Raw genomic sequence first — 23,061 nt, 5'->3', positions numbered from 1 at the left:
AAGTCTCTTCAACAAATGGTGTTGGGAAAATTGGACAGCCATATGCAAAAGAATGAAACTGAACCATTTTCTTACACCATACACAAAAATAGACTCAAAATGGATGAAAGACCAAAATGTGAGACAGACACCTATCAAAATCCTAGAGGAGAACACAAGCAGCCACCTCTGTGACCTCAGCCACAGCAACTTCTTGCTAGATGTGTCTCCAAAGGCAAGGGAAACAAAGGCAAAAATGAACTATTGGGACTTCTTCAAGATAAAAAGCTTATGAACAACAAAGGAAACAGTCAACAAAACCAAGACAACTGACAGAATGGGAGAAGATATTTGCAAATGACATATCAGATAAAGGGCTAGTATCCAAGACCCTTTCTTACTAAAGTCAACACCCAAAGAACAAATAATTCAGTCAAGAAATGGGCAGAAGACCTGAACAGACAGTTCTCCAAAGAAGACATCCAAATGACCAATAGACACATGAAAAAATGTTCAACATCACTCGGCATCAGGGAAATACAAATCAAAAGCACAATGAAATACTACCTCACACCAGTCAGAATGGCTAAAATTAACAAGTCAGGAAATGACAGATGTTGGCAAGGATGTGGAGAAAGGGGAACTGTCTAACACTGTTGGTGGGAATGCAAGCTGGTGCAGCCATTCTGAAAAACAGTATGGAGGTTCCTCAAAAAGTTGAAAATAGAACTACCCTATGACCCAGCAATTGCACTACTAGGTATTTATCCTAAAGATACAAATGTAGTGATCCAAAGAGGCACCTGTATCCCAATGTTTGTAATAGCAATGTCCACAATAGCCAAGCTATGGAAAGAGCCCAGATATCCATTGACGGATGAATGGATAAAGAAGATGTGGTATATATACACAATGGAATACTACTCAGCTATCAAAAAAACGAAATCTTGCCATTTGCAAGGACATGGATGGAACTAGAGGGTATTATGCTAAGCAAAATAAGTCAATCAGAGAAAGACAATTATCATACGATCTCACTCATATGTGGAATTTAAGAAACAAAACAGAGGATCAAAGGGGAAGAGAGGAAAAAATAAAACAAGATGAAATCAGAGAGGGAGACAAACCATAAGAGACTCCTAATCATAGGAAACAAACTGAGTGTTTGCTGAAGGGAGGGGGGTAGGAGAATGGATGGGTAACTGAGTGATGGACATTAAGGAGGGCATGTGATGTAATGAGCACTGGGTATTATATAAGACTGATGAATCACTGACCTCTACCTCTGAAACTAATAATATACTATGTGTTAATTAATTAATTGAATTTAAAAATTTCAAAAAAAAAAGTGATCCAGTTTCATTCTTTTGCATGTAGCTGTCCAGTTTTCCCAGCACCATTTATTATATAGACTGTCTTCCTCTTTGTGTATCTTGTCCCCTTTGCTGTAGGTTAATTGACCAGTTAAGCATGGGTTTGTTTCTGAACTTTCAATTCCTTTCCATTGATGTGTCTATATTGTTGGATTGCATTGAATCTGTAGGTTACTTTGGATAGTCTGGGATATTATGGACATTTTAACAGTGTTCTTCCAAACCATGAATATGGTGTATCTATATCCATTTGTCTCATCTTCAATTTCTTTCATCAGTGTTTCATGTATGAATACAGAGTACAGGTCTTTCACCTTCGTAAATGTATTCCTAGGTTATTTTATCCTTTTTGGTGCAATTATAATTTTTTTTTTTTTAATTTAAGTATTGTTGACTCACAGTTAAATTAGTTTCAGATGTACAAGAGAGTGATTCAACAAGTTTATACATTATGCTATGGTCACCATGCATGTAGCTACTACCTGTCACCCTACATTGCTATTATAATACCATTGACTGTATTCCCTATGATGTACATTTTATCCCTGTGATTTATTTATTCCAAAACTGGAAGCCTATATCTCTCACTCCACTTTACCCATTTAGCTCATGTCCCACTCTCTCCCCTCTGATAACCATCCAATTTTTTCTCAGTATTTATGAGTCTGTTTCTGCTTTTTATTTCTTAGATTCCACATATAAGTGAAATCATACTATATTTGTGTTTCTCTGACTTATTTCACTTAGCATAATACTCTCTTGGTTCATCCATGTTGTCCCAAATGGGACTATCTTTCTTTTTTATGGCTGAGTAATATTTCATTGTGTATATATACCACTTCTTCATTTATCTATCAATGAGACACTGTGTTGCTTCCGTATCTTGGCTATTGTAAATAATGCTGCAATAAACATGGGTGCATATATCTTTTTAAATTAGTGTTTTTGTATTTATTCAGTAAATACCTAGATTGGAATTACAGATCTTATGGTATTTAATTTTTTGAGGAACCTCTCTAGTTTTCCACAGTGACTGCACCAATTTACATTCCCACCAGCAGTGCATGAGGGTTCCCTTTTCTCCACAAGTTCTCCTCTTTTTGATACTAGCCATTCTAATTGGTGTGAAGTGATACCCCATTGTGGTTTTGATTTGTGTTTCTCTGATGATTAGTGGTGTTGAGCATCTTTTCATGTGCTTGCCATCTATAGGTCTTCTTAAGAAAAGGGTCTGTTCAGGTCCTTTGACCATTGTTTTAATCAGATTGTTTGGTTCTTTTGGGGTTGAGATGTACAAATTCTTTACATATTCTTGACATTAATACCTTAAGAGATATATCATTTACAAATATCTTCTCTCATTCAGTAGGTTGCCTTTTTGCTTTGTTGATGGTTTACTTTGCTGTACAAAAGGTTTTTTTGTTTTTGTTTTTGTTTGTTTTGGTTTTGTTTCCCTTGCCTCAGGAAACATACCTAGAAAAATGTTGCAAAGGCCACAGAGAGATTCCTGCCTATGTTTCTTCTAGATGTTTTACAGTTTCATGTCTCCCATGTAGGTCTTTAATGCATTTTGTGTTTATTTTTGTGTGTGGTGTAAGAAGGGGTCCTGTTTCATTCTTTTGCATGTAGCTGTCCAGTTGTCTCAACACCATTTATTGAATAGACTGTCTTCTTCCAGCCATATATTTTGCATCTTTTATTGTGGATTAATTGACCATATAAGTGTGGGCTTATATCTGGGCTCTCTGTTCTCTTCCATTGATTTATAGGTCTCTTTTTGTGCCAGTACCATACTGTTTTGATTACTAGATTTGTAGTATATCTTGAAATCTTGCATTGTGATACCACCTGCTTAGTTCTTCAGTGTCAAGTTTCCTTGGCTATTCAGGGCCTTTTATGGTTTTTTAAACATTTTAGGATTATTTGGTCTAGTTCTTCCAAAAATGCTGTTGGTATTTTGATAGAGAATACACTGAATTGATAGATTGCTTTGGTCTTATAGACGTTTTAATGATATTAATTCTCCCAATACATGAACACAGTATATCTTTCCACTTGTTTCCACTTGTGTTTTCTTTATTCTCTTTCATCACTGTTGCATAGTCTTCAGCATACAGGTCTTTCAAATCCTTGGTTAAGTTCACTACTAGGTATTTTATTCCTTTTGGTATAATTGTAACTTGAATGATTTCTCTTTCTGCCACTTCATTAGTGTACAGATATGCAACTCATTTTTGAGTATTAATTTTATATCCTGCAACTTTAGTGAATTCTTTGAATATTGTTCATATTTTTAGGTGGAGTCTTTAGGGTTTTCTATGTATAGCATTATATCATCTGCAGACGGTGACAACTTAATTTCTTCCTTACCAATTTGTAGGCCTTTTATTTCTTTTTCCTCTCTGATTGCTGTGGCTAGGCCTTTCAGTATTATGTTGAATAAAAGAGGCAAGAGTGAACATCCATCCTTCTTATCCGGGCTCAGAGGAAAAGCTCTGTTTATCCTCATTGACTAAGATCTTAGCTGTGGGTTTCCATGTTTTCCCTTATTAAACTGAGATATGTTCCCTCTAAATCCACTAATATTAAGAGTTTTTATCAGAAACATATAAATTTTGTCAAATGCTTTTTCTGTATCTATTGAGATGATCACAATACTTATCATTTGTTAATGTGACATATTGTGTTGATTGATTTACAAAGATTGAGCTGTTCTTGTATCCTCCAAATAAATCTCAGTTGATTGCGGTGAATGGTTCTTTTAATGTATTGTTGAATGCAGTTGGCTAATCTTTTGTTGATGATTTTTGTATTTTTGTTCATTAGGGATACTGGCTGAAAAGTTTTTTTTTTTCTTTTTTTTAATAGTGTCTGATTTTGATATCAGGGCAATGCTAGTCCCATAGAATGTATTTGTGAACTTTCCTCTTTTATTTTTTGGAATAGTTTGCGGACAATAGGTATTCACTCTTCTTTAAATGTTTGGTGGAATTCATTTGTGAATCTGTCTGGTCCTGGACTTTTGTTTGTTGGTTTTTTTTGTTTTTTCCATTACCAATTCAGTTTCCTTACTAGTAATTGGTCTGACAGATTTTCTTTCTTCCAGATTTGGTTTTGGAAGATTCTAGGTTTCTAGGATTTATCCATTTCTTCCAAGTTGTCTACTTTTTTGGCATACAGTTTTTCATAGTATTCTTATAATTCTTTTTATTTCTGTGGTGTCAGTTGTTACTTCTCTTTCATTTCTTATTCTATTTTTTTGTGTCCTCTTTTTTCTTGATAAGTCTAATTTTCTATCAAATTTATCTTTTCAAGAACTAGCTCTTGGTTTTGTTGATATATTTATTTTAGTCTCTATTCCATTTATTTCTGTTCTGATCATTATTATTCCCTTCCTTCTAACATTGGGTTTTGTTCGCTCTTTTTCTAGTTCGTTTAGATATAAATTAGATTGAGATTTTTCTTGTTTCTGGAGGTAGTCCTGTATCATTATAAATTTCCCTCTTTGGGACACAGTGAAAGCTGTTCTAAGATTTTTAACTGTTGTGTTTTCATTTACATTAGTCTCCAAGTATTTTTAAAATTTTCTCTGTGAATACTTCATTGACCCATTGGTCATGTAGTAGTGTTTTATTTAACCTCCATGGATTTGTGTTTTCCATTTTTGTTTCTTGTTATTGATTTCTAGTTTCATACCATTGTGGTCAGAAAAGATGCATATTATTTCATTCTTAAAATTATTGAGCCTTGCATTGTGGTTTAGCCTATGATCTATTCTGGAGAATGTCCCATGTGCACTTGAAAGGACTCTGTAATCTTGTTTTTGGTTGGAATGTTCTGTATTATGTCCAACTGGTCTAACATGTCATTTTAAAGACGCTGTTGGAGCACCTGAGTGGCTCAGTCAGTTGAGCATCCGACTCTTGATTTCAGCTCAGGGCATGGTTGTGAGATCAAGCCCCTTGTTGGGTTCCATGCTCAGTAGGGAGTTTGCTTGAGATTCTCCCTCTGCTCCTGCTCGTGTGCTCTGTCTCTAAAATAAATGAATAAATCACTCACTTATTATATTCCTAACTCTGATGCTTTTTTATAGTTTCTCTGTTGACATTTTCACTGAGTTCTTTCCTGCTCCTCTGTAGTCTGGTGAGCTTCTTTCTGACCATTACTTTTAATTCTTGATCAGGTAGATTGGTTATCTCCATTTCATCTAGTTCATTTTCTGAGCTTTTGTCTTATTTTATTTGGAGCATATCCCTTTGTCTCCTCCCGTTGCCTTTGTGTTTATTCCTATGAATTAGGCAGCACAGCTACTTCTAACATTGAAGGAATGGTCTTATGTATGGTCATCTATGTAGACTGTGTGTGTCAGTGACTGGCTGGTTGGAGTTGTGGCTGGCATGAACTTGGTGGTCCTGGGGCACTCATGCTGGGGCTTCCCTAATGGGATGGCTAGAGCTGTAGTGGGCATAGGCCAGGGTATTCCTGTAACTCTCATGCAGAGGGTGCCCTGGCAGGATAGCTAAAGCCAAAGTTGGTGCAAACTGTGTGCTGGGGTTCTCTGCATGGAAGGCACCTAGTGAGTTAGGTGGAGGCAGAGAGAGGTGCAGGCTGGGGTGTCCTGAGCACCCTGTGCAGGGGCTGCCCTAGTGGGGTGGCTGGAGTCATGGTGTAGCATGGTCTGGGGCATCCTGGGGTGCTCCATACAGTGGGTGCCCTGACAGGAGAGCTGTATCTGAACTGTGTGCATGCTGGGGTATCCTGGAATGCTTAGTTCATGGGATGCTCTGGCAGGGCAACTAGAGCTCTGGCTGGTGTGGGTTAGGTTGTCTCAGAGCATTTGGTGCAGGGTTTGCCCTGGTCAGGTGGCTACAGCTGAGGCAGGGTACAGACCGGGGGTTCCTGGGATGCTCTGTGCAGGTAAGTCCTGAAACTCTCTTGAGCTGGGGGTATCAAACATAGCAAGAATTAGGAGATAAAAAAGCATGTGCCTGGAGTGTTCCACAATGTTTTGTGCCTGTGTCACCTTGGCAGGATGGCTGTAGGTGTAGTGAGTGCTGAGCAGGGGTGTCTTGGTGTGTGGCATGCTGGAGGCTGCCTTATTTGCATGGCTTGGTCTCGTGTGGGGTAGACGCCAGGGGATCACGGAGTCAGCAGGCTAGCTAGGGTGCCTGGACCCTGTTCCTGTCCATGCTAATAAGGTGGAGAGGGAAAGTAAACAGTGGTGCTTACAAGCACCTCCAGTGCAGAGTTCTTGCTGCTCTCCTGTTTGGTGGTGGTAGGGCTAGATCCTTTATAGGCTAGTTGCTTTTAATTTGTGGCTTTTTTTCTGTGCCCCAGTGCAGATGCCTCTGCTCACAGTTCCTTAGTACTATCCCTCCCCATTGCTATTCGCACTGTTGGGACTGGGTTATCTTCATTAATATGTTTCCATCTCTCTTGCAGTTATGTGGTCTATCTTTTGTGCAGAAGCTGTTCAGTCAGCTCTCACTTCTCCTTCAGGAGGAATTGCTCCACAAATAGGTTTATATTTGGTGTGTCTGTGAAGGAGGTGAGTTCATAGTCTTCCTAAGCCATCATCTTGCACTACTCTCCAATGGGATTTTTAAATTTCTCTTTCTGCTACTGCATTATTAGTATATAGAAATGTAACACATTTCTGTATATTAATTTTGTACACTGCAACTTTACTGAATTCATTTATCTGTTCTTTGGTGGAGTCTTTTGGGTTTTCTATAATTAGAAAATATTTATCTGCAAATTATGATAGTTTATCTTCTTACTAATTTGGAGGCCTTCCCTTTTTCTTTTCTGATTGCTACAGCTAGGACATCCAGTATTATGTTGAAAAGTGGCAAGAGTGGATCCTCATCTTGTTCCTGGTCTTAAGGGGAAAGCTTTCAGTTTTTCACTTTTCAGTATGATGTTGGTTGTGGGTTTTTCATATTTGGTTTATCATGTTGAGGTATGTTCTCTCTAAACCCAATTTGTTGAGTTATCGTGAATGGATGTTGCATTTTGTCAAATGCTTTTTCTGCATCTCTTGAGGTGATCATATGGTTTTTAGTCTTTCCTCTTAATGTGATATATCACATTGATTTACTTGTGAGTATTGAAACACTTTATTCCTAGAATAAATCCCACTTGATCATGGTAATTTTTTAATGTATTGGTGGATTCAGTTTGCTAATATTTTGTTCAGCATTTTTTGCATCTATGTTCATCAGATATGTTGTTCTGTAGTTTTTTTTTTTTTTTTTGGTAATGTCTTTGGTTTTGGTATCAGGCTAATACTTGCCTCACAGAATACATTGGGTATTTTCCTTCCTCTTCTTTATTTGTGGAATAGTTTGAGAACAGGTGTTAACTCTTGTTTAAATGTTTGTTGAATTCACCTATAAAGCCATCTGGTCCTGGGTTTTTGTTGGTAGTTGATTACTAGTAATGAAATTGAATGGGTAATCAGTCAGTTCATATTTTCTCCCTTAGTTTTAGGAGATTGTATGACTCTAGGAATTTATCCATTTCTTCCAGGTTGTCCAATTTGTTGGTGTAATATTTTTCATAGTAGTTTCTTGCAATCCTTTGTATATCTGTGGTGTTTGTTGTTATTTTTCTTCATTCCAGATTTATTTAGGTCTTTTCTTGATGTGTCTGGGTAAAGGTTTATCAGTTTTGCTTATCTTTTCATTAATCAGCTCTTGCTTTTACTGCTTTTTTTTTTTTTTTTTGGTTTATTTCCACTCTAATCTTTATTCCTTGCTTCCTTCTACTAGCTTTGGGCTTTCTTTTTCTAGATCCTTTAGGTGTAAGGTTAGGTTGAGATTTCTTTTGTTGCTTGAGATTGCTATAAACTTCCCTGTTAGAACTGCTTTTGCTGTGTCCCAAAGATTTTGTACCATAATGTTTTCATTTACATTTTTCTCCATGAATTTTTTTGACTTTTTTTTTTTCATTGACCCATTGGCTTAATACCATGTTGTTCAGCCTCTGTGTTTGTGTTTTATTTTTGTTTTCCAGTCCTTGTAACTTATTTCTAGGTACTGTTGTGGTTAGAAAAGATGCTTGATATGATTTCAGAAAGTCTTCTTAAATTTATTGAGATTTGTTTGTGGCGTAATATCTGATCTATCCTGGAGAATATTCCATGTACACTTAAATAATGTGTATTCCACTGTTTTTGGATGGATAAGTTAGGTCCATCTGGTGTAAGGTGTTTAAAGCCACAAGACCTTTATATTAAAGGAGGATAAAGCTACCTACCTCATCACTGTTCTGAAGATTAATTATAAACATATATCTACGTATATATGTAGGCACCCAAATATACAAATGCATATAGTAGCACCTGGACCTTCAGACATATTTCTGGTACCATACTGTGAGGGGGAAAAAACCCAATGCCTAAGGTACGTATGGTCATGGTGGCATAACTGAATTCAACTGTAGGCCTCCTTTTATGTATATACTTATATATTTTTGCTCAAATTATATTGAACAATAATCTTTGACATACAGGCTTCTCTTCTTTTGTAGGTAGTGGATGTAAGTAGAGAAAGCAAAGAAGAAGTATTCTATGGGCCTACACTGCCTTTTGCTTCCAATGGAATAGCTGCATGCTTCCTTCCAGCTCCCTATTTCACGTGCCCTAACCTTCAGACTCTTCAAGTGCCTCATCACAGAATTGGGACCATCTGAAAGGCAATGCTTTGTTAATAACTATCATGAACAGAAGGGAAAGAAAAGCTTCACTTTTGGATACTGGGCATGAAAAGACTCAGTGCTCAATGCTTCCTTGTTTTGTATGTCTTATATTCAGATAAACATTAGCAAAAAATGAACAGTTTTCTAAAATACATTACTGAAAACTCCTGTCACCCTTCTCTTTGTGTGTCAATATACAATATATAGGACTTTTACTGTGGTGTAGCTTAGTACCAACTTAATGGTCCCTAATTGTTCCATGGGTCTTTAGAGTCTTCTTGTATACTTTTTCTAAATCAGTGCTGTCTAGGAAAACAGGACAATGTTAGTAAGGAATTTATTTCACAAGTACTGTCGTCAATGGTCTTTAAAAAAAATATTCAGTAGTTAATTCCATTACTACTTAAACCTGGGTTTGTAATTTTTCTTTTAAAAATTTAACATGCCACCCCACTCGGTATAGACTCAGCATTATGACATTATAAAATTTTAAATGCCATATTTTATTCAAGGTAATACAAATAATAGAAGTACACCAGAAGAGCAATTAGAATACCCGTATTTTTTGACTTGGTTAATCTGTGACCCTGTGCTAGGTGCTTACCTTTCAGTACTTGTTTTCCCACTAATTTTTAAGGAGGATAATTATTGGTTTCCATATTAATTCAGAAGAATTTTGTGAAAATTAGGCAAATGCTAAGTACTTCGCTTAAGAAAAAAGTTACTCAAATTACAAGGTATTTTACTGTGTTTAAGAACCTTGTAACTGAAAGGGGAGGTTATTTTTGAAATTAAATAATTACTAAATAGAACTTGAAACACATACTATGGGATAAATGATTCCGAAAAGCATGTGAAAAATATGCTAATTAGGAAAAGGGGAGTTTACCAAAGCCAAAGATTCCCAAGTCTGTACAAATTCTTGCTTCAAATAATAATTTAAACCTCTCGTTTAAACTCATTTAGTGAAAAATGACATTTAAGCTCAAGAAAAATTAGTGGTACTAATTTTGGCACCATAAAGTGCTCTGACATAAATCTGAACTTAGACTTGGTAATTCTAATAAAAGTTTTTTCCACTTTGTTAAAGGTTATGTCAATCTTGAGCACTTGTGGGATTCTTTTCCACCACCAATACATATTTTATTATTACAAACTTTTAATAATGCATAAGAATTCTTATATAGGTGAGATTTTTGGATTTGCTTTGTCTATAGCAAAAAAATATATATAAAATAAAAACCACATTTGAACATAAATTCAAGAAGTGTAACATGAGTTTTTCCCTTTTCTGAATCTTGTTAGGATCTAAGTCACCTTTACTAAAAGGGAGACTATACACTTTTTTTCCTTCAGCATAGTTTAATTATTCAGCAATCTTTATCTTATAGGAAACTGTCATTTTATTCATGGAACCACTTTCAGGAATCAGAAGTGAATAAAAACATAAACCCTTTTTAATCCTAAATACAAAATTCACTAACTTTATACATTTTTATACCTAAAAATTTTAATTTCCAAATAAATAATCTGGTTATTCAGATTAAAGAACAGGAGGAGAGACGGGGGTAAGGGAAAAAATAAAAAACCTCCCAGAGATTTAGCCAAAAAAATCTTAATTTTACAGTTCTGAAAAGTGCAAATTGATACTGATCATTGATATCAAAGAGAATCTCTTTAAAGGGTATAAATCATGTAAACTAAACATTTTAAATGCCTTACCAAGTCAAGAAAATGACTCCAGTATTTGAGATAGCTTTCAACAAGAACCTAAGCAAGAAGTATCAGATTTACTAAAATTTCTACTTGACAAATGAATTTACTTCCAGCTGTTTTTACCTTATAAAAACCATTACACTTGTAATCCCAGATCCTATATCCAATGAATGAAAGGGAAATGGTCTAAAAATAAGCTTGCCTGACTGATCATGAAAAGGCAGCCTGAGATTACTGATATTTTCTATATAGATTTCTAAGTATTCATTTAAAACAAATTGGCATATTAGCAAACCCCTTCTTGGTGATAATGTGTTATTCACTAATATTACAGAACTGAACTCAGAAAATTTTAGTTTTTGAAAACCTCTTTTATGCTGTAGCCAGAGAATAGAATCCAAAGTGCAACATTCCTCTCCAAGGAAAAATAAAATGCAGAACACTTATGATTAGATCATTTTCCTCAAATTATTAATAAGAGCTAATAAACATTCTAAAAAGCTATGTTTGGTCATATAAACCAAATTCCATTGAAACTATTCAAATATATATTTTCCATTTAAGTGGGCTATCCTATAGTAATTCATCTTCCATTTTTACTCTTTAAAATTATAGACCGTATCTAATTTGAATTTCCATTGGAAGATCATGAAACTTCTAACAACACCTTAAACAGCACTTCAAGAGTTGACTTTATAAGAGAAGACACAGCACCACATAGATAATAGCAGAATGTTCCTTAGTGTAGGAGGAAAAGCCAGCAAAGACCTTAATCTCGAAAACATGTCTTTGTAAAGTGAAATGAAATTCCTTAGATTCTTCATAACAAAATACCTATTAGGTTACAATTAGGACATTTTTCCTGCTTTTTTGCTTCATATTTATTTTCCTCACAGTTTAACCACATGTATATTGTATCCCTTTCAGCTATTGTAATAACTGAAAAACTCTCTATTGTTTTACCCGAGTATAAAAACAGGAATAAGATGATAGAAAATATTCCTCCAGGTAACATGGTTCACTTTTATTTTGGTTTTCAAATAGTCAATCTGTCATAAAGGAAGTGGAATAATCATGGATGCAGTGTAAATTATATACATTAAAAAGTTATATATTATAGGCATAATGATAAACATGAATATATAATAACGCCCAGAATTTTTCTGAAAGCACAATTCACAAATGCAATAAGTTGGATAACTATTAGCACACCAAAAACTTTAATAAGCATATTATTCAGTTCTAATCATGAGGTACTTACTTTGGTAACCTTAGCAATATAGATTATCACAGAATCAAAATACAAATCTTATTAAATATGTGAAAAATACGCTAACTTCGCTAGCTTCCCAAGCCAACTGTTTTAAGCAAAGCATGGTATTTATATTGGCATACTATACACTTGACTGACAAGGCAGTATTTTTAACCCTAGAAGGAGTAGGCAGGAGATCAGTTTTTGGAAAATGTAAGGTTTATATAAAGTCTATAGGATTTAGGGAAGACAGGTTTCCTAGAGGCTTTTCCCAATTGCAGAAGCTTGTCAAATTTTTATATAACAGATAATCTTAACAAAGGGGAAGTAAAAATAAAAACTGTCAAAGGTTCTATTAAAGTACATGTAATTCTTTAAGAAGAAAGTACTTTTAAAAATTTGTGATGAAGCATGGAAGAAGATAGTGGGTAAAGAACACACAATCTAGATACATATTTTTTTATATATATAGATGCCCAGGTAGTAAAAGTCAAATATGCTTAAGAAAAAATATGCTAGGTTTAGATAAAGATATAAAAGTTTTAAAGTATGAAACTCTTCTAATGCAAATGAATTCAATACTGGATGATTTTTGTACAGAGATCGTATTCCATGTTTTTTACTCCCCCATGAAAACCTAATTAAATGTTCAATTAAAATTTAAATCATAACCAAATCTGAATGTCTAATAAAGTCCTTCTATCACCCTGTTGTCCTTCAATCATCTCTTTTACATTCCATCTGTATATTTTACAGAAATTTTTTGGAATACTCACGTATCTAACATATATTTTAAGTATCTTCCTATTTCAGTGTGTTAAGGTTAGGTGTCTAGAGAAAGGGTGGTATTTTAGGCTGGCAAACTGAATGAGGCTTAGAGCATAGAATGAACATGGCATTCAGATATTCGAAGGCAGCTAGTCTCCTGCTTAAGTTTGCACAGAAAAGGTAGAGTCAGATGGCAGAAAGTCTCCTGACTGAAGTGGATGTCCTTGAGTAGAAAAGTAACAAGAGGAAAGTAATATTTTAGGAACACTAATGTCAGAACTGTGTGAGATTAAATTGCAGGAAAGGAGATCAGAGATAAGAGAGATTGAAGCACCCAATAGAAAAGATGGTTGGGATGCACGGGATGGCGAAAAGAAAAGCAAAAAGCCCATACTGGTGATCAACTGAAAGTGGGGAACAAGTAAGAATCCAAGTTGCTTCTGAAGTTTCAAGGCTAACTGACTTGGGAAAATAGTGTCTTCCCTGGGTAGAAAAGAAAGGCAGGAGCTAGTTTAAAATAGGTGACAAGTGCAGCTCGACATGTTGCCTTGAGATTTCAGGAGGATCCAACTAGAGGGGTTAAGAGAGAAATTAGCACTAGAGATAGATTTTAGAGATAAAATTATGACCTACTGTTGTTATCAATTCACTACTAGAAGACAGAGCGAGTGAAGGGCCAGATCTTACCACTGGGGACAAGAAAGAACGTGAAGGTGCTTTCAAAGTACAGTATGTAGGAAGGAGCAGTATCACTGAGGAAGGGCTGAGAAGATAAAGAAAAACGCAAATGTCAGACCAAAGAACAGAAGAAAGGAGAACACAGTCTGAGATTTCAGCAAAAGAGAATGGCTGACATTACAGTGGGAGAAGCAGGGGCCCTAGAGATGACAGGTTATTTAGGGGAGTAAGTGATGGGTCGTGAAGATTTTCCTGGAAATGAACGGAGTCAAACAATTTTTTTTCTTCAATTAAAAAAACAGCATCTTTAAAATTTTACTTATATATAAATAAACACACATGTATATACACATATATAAGTATTGTCACAGATTTTTGTTACTGATTTTTAAAGTACAAACTGTTTATTCTTAGCGTCTACACATATATATCCCAATGCATGATTCAGAAGCAGCTTTTCTCAGCCTTAAACATTTCATATTCTAAGGAGTAAGACTCTCAAAGATAATTTTATCAATCCCACTTAGAAAATAAAAAATATATATATACATATATACACATAAATAACTCCTTTAAAAGCATTACCTTAAACAGATCAAACTTCATTTGCTGAAACTTGCAAAGAGATTTAAGTTTAATCAGTCACTATCATAATGAAAAGAAGCTCATTGCTATGAAGTCTGTTAAATAACCTTAAAGAGGCTTTTATTCATTCTATTTGTTGACATATGACAGTTGACCTGGGGGTGGAAGGGACAGACTATCTGTATGTCATAAAAACAACAGATACTTCTTTAGAATTCACAGATAAAAGTTAGGAGAGGACTATTAACTAGAGTTCACTGATTGTAATATATTTCATGTTGAAACATACTTCTTGAGTCAGAAAAGGAAGGAACCAGAAGAAGCATGATAAAGACTAGAGTCCCAAGAAGAAAAGAGATATTTCAAAGTTAACAAACATGTCATGTAAGACACAATTTGAAAAAACGCGAATCATTCATCTAGGACATAGTAGAGACAGAGGAACAACATTGAGAGGTGTTCTTTACGTTTGTGCATGAATAATTAGTAATCATGTCTGTATGCCTCAAATAGAACACATGTCACCAATATATTTTCACATACATTATTCTACTGATTCTTACCAGAACACTGTGAAATAGAAAAAGGAATATTATTCTTTTTTCTCCATGGAGAAACTGAGGCGCAACAAGAAGGTTAAGTAACTTGCTGAAGTTTACAAAGCAGAGCTGGGTTTGAGACCTACATGGGTTCCCAACACTAGGACTGGAGTTCTTTTACCAAATAATGCTCACCACAAAAAGGAGTCAAGGACAAGAGCCCAACTGGTAAAATAAAAATCTGGATGAACTACTTAAAGAGTTGAGACACAAGAGCTGCTAAAGGAACTAAACTGGTTCCCTGTAAACATATAAGATGCTAAATTATAAGAGGCTCTAACTGAAGAGCAAGGAGATAAATCAGCTGACTTCTCAGTCCTCTTCTGTTATATTGTAATCTCAAGATTTTTCAGAATATTATTTGTCTTTTCTTAAAAGTTCTTACTTATTCTCCTCCTGATATGTCTTTTCATAAACTTCCAAAAAGGATGACTAGAGAAAAAAAAAAATTTGGCAACTGTTGGAACCACTGTTGGCTTAAGTTTTAAAACATTTTACATACTATCTGTATATTCATTTAGCCAGACTCAGACTCCCTCCTCAGAGTTAAGTGTGCTGGGTATTTATTAACTTGCCTCACACATGGTCTAGCAAAAGTTGACAAACATACATCCTATCTTCTGAACCGCCCTTTCACAAAAACCAGCAGAGAATAGCCAGATAATTTGAAAAACAAAAAACAAAAAACAAAAAAACAAACAAAAAAACCCCACAACAACCCAAAAACATATTAAAACATGACTTGTAAGAAACAAAACAAACACAAATCACTCACAGGTCAAAAAGTCACATTATAGTGACAAGTCCCTGGATCACCCAGTACAGACCTGCTTCACAGACATACACAGAGACACTCCCAAGTTAGAAAAAAAAAAATTAAATCAGTTTAACTAAAAACTCTTCAAAAGAGAATGCAATTTTGCCAACTTCCAAAGATCCTATAATACACTTATTTAACTTTTATTTCCTTATTTATATACTTTACACTTACAGGGATGTAAGGAAAAAAATCCTAGAAGGTATTTTTAACAGAACATTATACCATTGCTGTGCAAAGTGGCTTTAGATAGTTATAATGAATAGAGAGGGCAAAGCACAAAATATATTAGGTATTATCACTCTCCAGTCTTTGCATTTCATCTTGTCCAACTTGTCCTAGGTGAGATAAAAGTTTGCTATAGGCCTCCCTAAGAAAAAAGAAAAGAAGGTAGATATATTTATTAACTTTTCCATAATTTTTCATTTAAGTATTTACAAATTAAGTCTGTCTACACACCTGAATGTCTGTCTACACACATGTGCACCCACACCCAAACTATATGATTAAAGTACTTTGATTCTTTAACAAACTTGGAACATATGAATTCCCATGAGTGCTGACTCCTCCAAAACAACCTCTTTAGGAACTACAGGTCTATTTCCATGGTGTTGCATTATTTCACACAGACCAGCACAATCTGAAATTAGGTTGTAAACCCCACTACTATTTTTGACCCAAATCCATATTATCTAATTGGGCCACTCTTCTTACTCACTGGATACACATGATATAGTTGATTCAGTACATCAAACATCCCTCAAAGGGTAGATTTGCCACCATGGATTTTATACAAAAACAAGATACCTGAGGCTCTAAAGTCCCCTTTCCAGTGAGGAGCACTGAATGTGTTTTGAGCAATAGTGGAACTGCTGAAAAACATAGCTTTCTAAGGTGCTCACTTTGAAAAGAACAGTGTGTGAATGGATATGTCAGTCATAGTATGGAAACATTCATCAATTCAAAGAACACACCCCAAATTTTTAGGAATGGGAAAATAAACCATCTCCAGAAAACAAATCTAGATTTTTATAATCATTGCCCAAAGAATGTAATCAAATGATCCAAACACACCTTTGTGCAGTATTTCTGCCAAGGCCCCATTTCCGCTCTGAATCCTTCAGAGACTGAGTGAGGGTAGAAAGCAAGTCGATAACAACTTGCTGGTCCAACACTGCTACTGTTTCTAAAATGCCGTAAATCTGATAATCGTATCTCATAGCATAATCCTGGATAAAATGCCTGAAAGTAAATCAAGTTACACAGGATTACTTCTGGGGAAGTTCCTTGGGCTGGTATCTATACGACGACAATCAGCTGGAACCTGAACTCAAGAAAGATCATTTCACATAAGATTACCTGAAGAATCCAGATGCCCTATGAAGACAATTTACAACACTTAAAAATAAAGGAAAGAAATGGCTTATTTCAGTGTGACCAGAATGATGGCATTGGTAGGGAAAGGGAAGAGTTGGAATCCCAGGAGGGAGAATAAGAAGGAAAATCTAGTTCCAGGGACTTTGCTGCTATTCTTTGCATGTCAAAATCTTAGCAGGAAGAACGTGGAAAAAGGGAGTCCAGGGCGCCTGGGTGGCTCAGATGGTTAAGCGTCTGCCTTCGGCTCAGGTCATGATCCCAGGGTCCTGGGATCGAGTCCTGCATCAGGCTCCCTGCTCCTTGGGAGCATGCTTCTCCCTCTGCCTCTCTCTCTCTCTCTGTCTCTCATGAATAAATAAATAAAATCTTTAAAAAAAAAAAAAGGGAGTCCAGTTTCCTAGGTATTTCTTAGTTCTTCATATTTCTGGATAAATCAAACAATATTTTTATGAGAAAAGCAAGTTATTCATAATATATAGTTTTATATTCCTTAACTGAATAGGAGATTCTAGACCCACAAGAGACCTTCATAATAAGAATTGTATGTTTTAACCCTACAATTTCAACTCTCTCCCCCAACAAAATAAAAGCCACCTAGCTTAATAAATTGTACATAACAAACAGGCAATCTTCATTTGTATAAAATCCCTTCTCCCCTCTTAGGGTTTTACAGGTTTTTTTTTTTTTTTTCTTTTTGGGGGATTTTATAGTTCTTACAAATCCACTATGTATTTCATGTGATCATAATTTAAATAAATTGTAACCAACGGACAAGTGCCAATGATAAGAAAACAAAGTGAGAAATCAAAGATCCAACACAGAAGAAAATGGACCTGTGTTATTTATCACAGTAGGGCTAGGGCATAGATACATGTAATAAAAGTGAACTGGTAGAAATTGTGAGACATATTTAAAAACACTGCCCTAACAGAAAGCACAAGAGTCTAGGGGAGGCAAGGCAGGAAATGACAACAAAACCCAAAACACAGAAAACATTACTCCAGTTGCATTATTATTCTTGGGAACCAACATCACATCTACTCCTCTACAGTCTATGCTTCACAGATGAAATACAATGAAGCCTTCTGGGTCTACAGTATCTAAAGCAGGTAAGAAAACCAGTGACATGTACTTCTGGATCCTGAGTAACATGTTTAGCAGTTCTGAGGGCCTGTGCACCTGTCATCATGACCCATACACCCCCATTTTTCTCTTCAATACATGCAGGAGTCTTCATCACCAAATTCTCAGGTGATTTTAAGTCAGCTCGCTCATATTCCTCCCTGGCACTTTTGTCTTTTTTAATAAAACAGCACAATGTAACAAAACTATGGCCAAAAAATATAATAATTGAAATACTATAACAAGTAGTAACACATTATGTTTTGGATAATTAGTTATTTAAAAAACATGTTGGCTGTCAAATGGCTGGCAAGAGTCCCCTTGCCAGTTGGCACATTTTCCAGTTACCTAAACACAGAAGTCAGCTGGGCGGCAGGTTCTCCCTCTGACCCCACTTGGCAGGCTTTAACCATGTATTGCAGGTTCTCTGTGGCCAGCCTTTTAACTAGGAGGAAAAATTATAGCATTACACACTGTGTCTGAATTGACCATCTGGATCCTCATTTTTATGAACACTCTTAATTTAGAAAAATATGTTGTTTTCTTAAAGTTTATACAGCTTTTTAATTATTTTTCAAAATGAAATAGTTATGAGTTTTTGTTTTGTACTGAAGTGTATCTATCTCCTTATCTCCCATTTTAAGAAAATATAAAAAGCTTGAGTATTTTTTACAAGCTGATAACTGAAAAAATACATTTGAAGATAGGTCTCTTAGAAAGAACCCATATTCAAAAACATTTTATCATCCTGATCCTGCAAGCAGTTACATACTGACAAAAGATAGCCTTTAATCATTCAGCTGATTTACAGATAAGCAGATTGATTTTTTAAAATTCATAGGCATATTCCCCCCACTCTCTAACAAATTAGAAACCACCAACAATTTACCTTCGCTCAAAATTAGTCAAATATACATATATATACACACATACACATAAATCAACTATTGGTGATGCCATCTTCTTTTCAAAAAAGACAGCAAAGTTACATAAAGAACATTTGTATTCTTTAAATATTTAACTAAGTCATTTAAAATTGTGCATTTCTCCGAAAAAATGGAATAATATCAAGAAGGAAGATAGAAAATTCCCTATGTTCCAAATGCTACTGAATTTTTGTTATGTTGTTTTTGGCACATTAAATGTAAGTAGCTGGGGAGAAAGTGCTTTGTCTAAGAATAAAAAATAATTCAGAAACTCTAATCCATTATACCAGGAGAATAAAACAGGATACATATGAACTACAATTAATTAATATGTACTTAGTAATGTTCTCTACGGCATGAGGATGGTGGATAAAGAAGATGTAGCATACTTGTCTTTATTGAACTAATAACTCCTCATATTAGATATAGTTCTGAAGTCAGTATAATTGGTTCTTAAAAGACATTTCCTTGAAAAACTTCAAAAGCTCCTCTGTGGAAAAAGTACCAGAATATGAAGAAATAGCCTTCACAGAGAATTAATAGTAAGCATTGGGTTTTTATTTTACAACAGTTTTATTGAGGTATAATTCACATATCATAAAAACCAATCTTTTAAAGTGTACAATTCACTGGTTTTTAGAATATTCACAGAGTTGAGAAGGCATCACCACTATCTAATTTCAGAGCAATTTCATCACCTCTCCAAAAAACCTTAACTCATTAACAATCATTCTCCACTTTCTTAATCCCCCAGCCCCTGGCAACCACTAATCTTTGTTTTGTCTCTACGGATTTAAGTCTTCTGGAAATGTCTTATAAATAGAACCATACACCATGTGGTCTTTTTTTTTTTTTTTTAAGATTTTATTTATTTGAGAGAGAGAATGCGTGTGAGTGGGGGGAGGGGCAGAGGGAGAGAGGGAAAGAGAATGTCAAGCAGACTGGGCACTAAGAGTGGTGCCTGACATGGGGCTTGATCTCATGACCATGATATCATGACCTGAGCCAAAACCAAGAGTCGGATTATCAACCAACTGAGGCACCCAGGCACCCCTCCATGTGGTCTTCTGTGACTGTCTTCTTTTTACTTAGCATAATGTTTTAAGGTTCATCCATGCTGTAGAAGGTATCAGGACTTACTTTTGAAGGCCTAATAATATTCCACTGTATAGATACACCCCATGTTGTTTATCCATTCATTGGTGGATGGACATCTGGGTTGTTTCCATTTGGAAGCTATTATGAACCAAGATGCTATGGATCAGTGTTACAGGTGTTTTTTTAAAAAAAACTATTTGCAATCTTTATTTAAGTGAACTGAACTTTTTTAAAAATTGAGTTTTTGTTTTTTTAGTTTTTCTTTACATTAACAGCTTTAGTGTCATATAGTTCACATTCTATACAATTCACCCATTTAACATGTACAATTCCATGATTTTTGGTATAGTCACAGAATTGTGGAACCATCACTACAGCCAATTTTAGACTATTTTCTTTACTTTGCAAAGAAACCTGATAGTCTTTTGCTATCACTCCTTATTTTCTGATACACCCTAAAAGCAACCCCCAATCTACTTTCCATCTCTACAGATTTCATATTCTGGACATTTCATATAAATGGAATCATATAATATGTGGTCTTTTGTAACTGGCTTTTTTCACATAGAATAAAGTTTTCAAGGTTCATCCATGTTGAGTAGCATGTAGCAGTACTTAATTCCTTTTTATGGCCAAATAATATTCCATTGTATGGACCTATCACATTTAAAAAAATCCATCTGTCGCTGATGGACAGTCTACCTTTTGGCTCTATGAATAATACTGCTATAAACACAAATAAACAAATTTCTGTGTGGACATGTGTTTTCATTAATCTTGGGTATGTACCTAGGAGAGACATTGCTAGGTCACAGAGTAACTCTGTTTAAAACATCTGAGGAATGACCAGACTATTTTCCCAAGTGTCTATACTATTTTACATTCCCACTGGCAGTAATTGAGGGTTCTAATTTCTTCATGTTTTTGCCAAAACTTGTTATTATCTGGCTTTTCCATAATAGCCAACCTAGTGAGTATGAAGTGGTATCTCACTGTGGTTTTGATTTGCATTTCCCTGATGACTAATGACGTTGAGCACCTTTTCAAAGGGTGCTTATTAGCCATTTGTTTTATTCTTTGGAGAAATGTCTATTCAAATTCTTTGCCTATTTTTAAATTTGTTTTTTTTTTTTAAATTACTGAATTATAACAGTTTACATATTCCAGGTACAACTTCCTTATCATATAAATGATTTGCAAATGTATTCTTCCATTCTGTGGGTTATTTCTTACTTTCTTGATCGTCCTTTGAAGCACAAGAGTTTTTAATTTGGATTAGTCTAATTTATCTCTCTCTCCTGCCTTATGCTTTTGTTGTTGTATCTAAGAATTCATTGACAAATCCAAGGTTATGAAGATTTACTACCATGCTTTTTTCTATGAGTTTTATAGTTTAATCTCAGACATTTAGGTCTACGATCTATATTGAGTTAATTTTTGCATATGGTGTGAAGTAAAGGTATAACTTCATTCCTTTGCATGTGGATATCCGTTTGACCTGGCATAATTTGTTGAAATACTATTTTCTCACCACTGAATCATTTTGGCACCCTTGTCAAAAAAAGTCTGTTGACCACAGACATATGGGTTTATTTCTGGACTCTCAATTCTAATCCATTGATCTATGTCTATCTTTCTGCCAGTACCACACTGTCTTGATTACAGCTGCTTTGTACTAAGTTTTGAAATTGGAAAGTGTGTCTTCCAACTTTGTTGTTCTTTTTTTTTTTTAAGACTTATTTATTTGAGAGAGAGAGCATATGCAAGGGCAGAGGGAGAGGGAGAGAATCTCAAACAGACTCTTTGCTGAGCATGGAGCCCAATGTAGGACTTACCTCCTGATCCTGAGATGATGCCCTGAGCCGAAACCAAGAGTCAGATGCTCAGCCAACTGGGCCACCCAGGGCACCCCTGCTCTTTTTCAAGATTGGTTCGGCTCTTCTGGAGTTACACTGTATTTGTAGGTCAGTCTGGGGAGTGCCACTACCTTAACAATATTACTTCTGATCCATGAAATGGAATGTTTTTCCATTTATTTATATATTCTCTAATTTCTTTCAATAATGTTTGGTAGTTTTCAGATCTTAAGCTTGTATTTCTCTTTTCTTAAATTTATTCCTACTTGGGTTTTTAAAAGATGCTATTGTAAATGGAATCATTTTCTTAATTTCATTTTCAGATTTTCATTTAAAGTATATAGGAATGCAATTGATTTTTGTGTCTTGTTTTTGTATCCTGTAACCTTGCTGACCTTGTTTATTAGTTCTAATACCTTTTATTGGAGTGCTTAGGATTTTGTATATACAAGATCAGATCATCTACAGATGGGGACAGTTTTACCCCCTTTTCAATCTAGATGATTTTTACTTAGTTTTCCTGCCCTCAGTAGGACTTCTAGTACAATGTTGAATAGAAGTGGCAAGAGTGGACATCCTTGTCTCATTGCTAATCTTAGGGGAAAAGCATCTAATCTTTCACCATTAAGTATGATGCTATAGGATTTTCATAGATGTCCTTCATCAGACTTGAAGCAGTTCTCTCTATTCCCAGTCTGTCATTATGTAATGTCCCTCCGCTTTATTCCTGATAATTCTACTTATTCTGAAGTCTGCTTTGTTTGAAATTAATAGAGCTACTACAGCTTTGTTTTGAATTGTGCTAAGCATTTTTCTTATCCCTTTACTTTAAATTATCTGTGTCTTCATATTCAAAGTAGGTTTCTTGTGGGTAACATACAGTTGGGCTCTGTTTTTTATCCACTGTCAGTTTCAGTCTGGCTTATGTAAATCATTCACATTTAAAGTGATTACTGATATTGCTGGATTAATATCTACCATACATGTAACTTTTCTATTCATTGCTCCTGCTCTTTTTTTTCTAATTATCTGCTTTTTGTCTGCCTTCTCCAAAGGTTTTGTTTTGTTTAAGTAGGCTCCACACACAGTGTGGAGCCCAATGTGGGGCTTGAACTCACCACCCTGAGATCAACACCCGAGCTGAGATCAAGAGTCGGATGCTTAACTAACTGAGCCACCCAGGCGCCTCTCCAAAGGTTTTAATTGAGCATTT

General features: G+C 35.3%; 2 protein-coding genes across 10 annotated transcripts in view; one reads left to right on the top strand and one right to left on the bottom strand.

Annotated features, from left to right (window-relative positions):
- Positions 1-13,760, top strand: part of KLHL32 (kelch like family member 32) — a 261,971-nt gene extending 248,211 nt beyond the window's left edge. For 5 of the 7 annotated variants that reach the window (XM_032408205.1, XM_032408204.1, XM_032408201.1 and 2 more), the window contains one exon: positions 8,886-9,421. In XM_032408205.1, the coding sequence (XP_032264096.1) occupies positions 8,886-9,047 (162 nt within the window). In that variant the 3' untranslated portion in view covers positions 9,048-9,421. Of the gene's footprint in view, positions 1-6,794; positions 6,901-8,885 lie in introns of all 7 variants that reach the window. The other 2 variants (XM_032408202.1, XM_032408213.1) reach the window with 2 other exon arrangements.
- An 80-nt stretch (positions 13,761-13,840) lies between these two features.
- The window catches only part of MMS22L (MMS22 like, DNA repair protein), a 130,974-nt gene continuing 121,753 nt past the window's right edge, over positions 13,841-23,061 (bottom strand). For all 3 annotated transcript variants that reach the window (XM_032408198.1, XM_032408197.1, XM_032408199.1), the window contains 3 exons: positions 18,317-18,413; positions 16,544-16,711; positions 13,841-15,839 (listed from right to left, as the gene is read on the bottom strand). In XM_032408198.1, coding sequence (XP_032264089.1) covers positions 15,758-15,839; positions 16,544-16,711; positions 18,317-18,413 — 347 coding nt within the window. In that variant the 3' untranslated portion in view covers positions 13,841-15,757. The remainder of the gene's footprint in view (positions 15,840-16,543; positions 16,712-18,316; positions 18,414-23,061) is intronic.

Source organism: Phoca vitulina, unplaced genomic scaffold, assembly GCF_004348235.1.
Source record: "Phoca vitulina isolate PV1807 unplaced genomic scaffold, GSC_HSeal_1.0 scaffold9, whole genome shotgun sequence".
NCBI lineage: Eukaryota > Metazoa > Chordata > Mammalia > Carnivora > Phocidae > Phoca > Phoca vitulina.
Note: the sequence above shows the minus strand (reverse complement) of the source record. Positions and strands in the feature narration are given on the sequence as shown.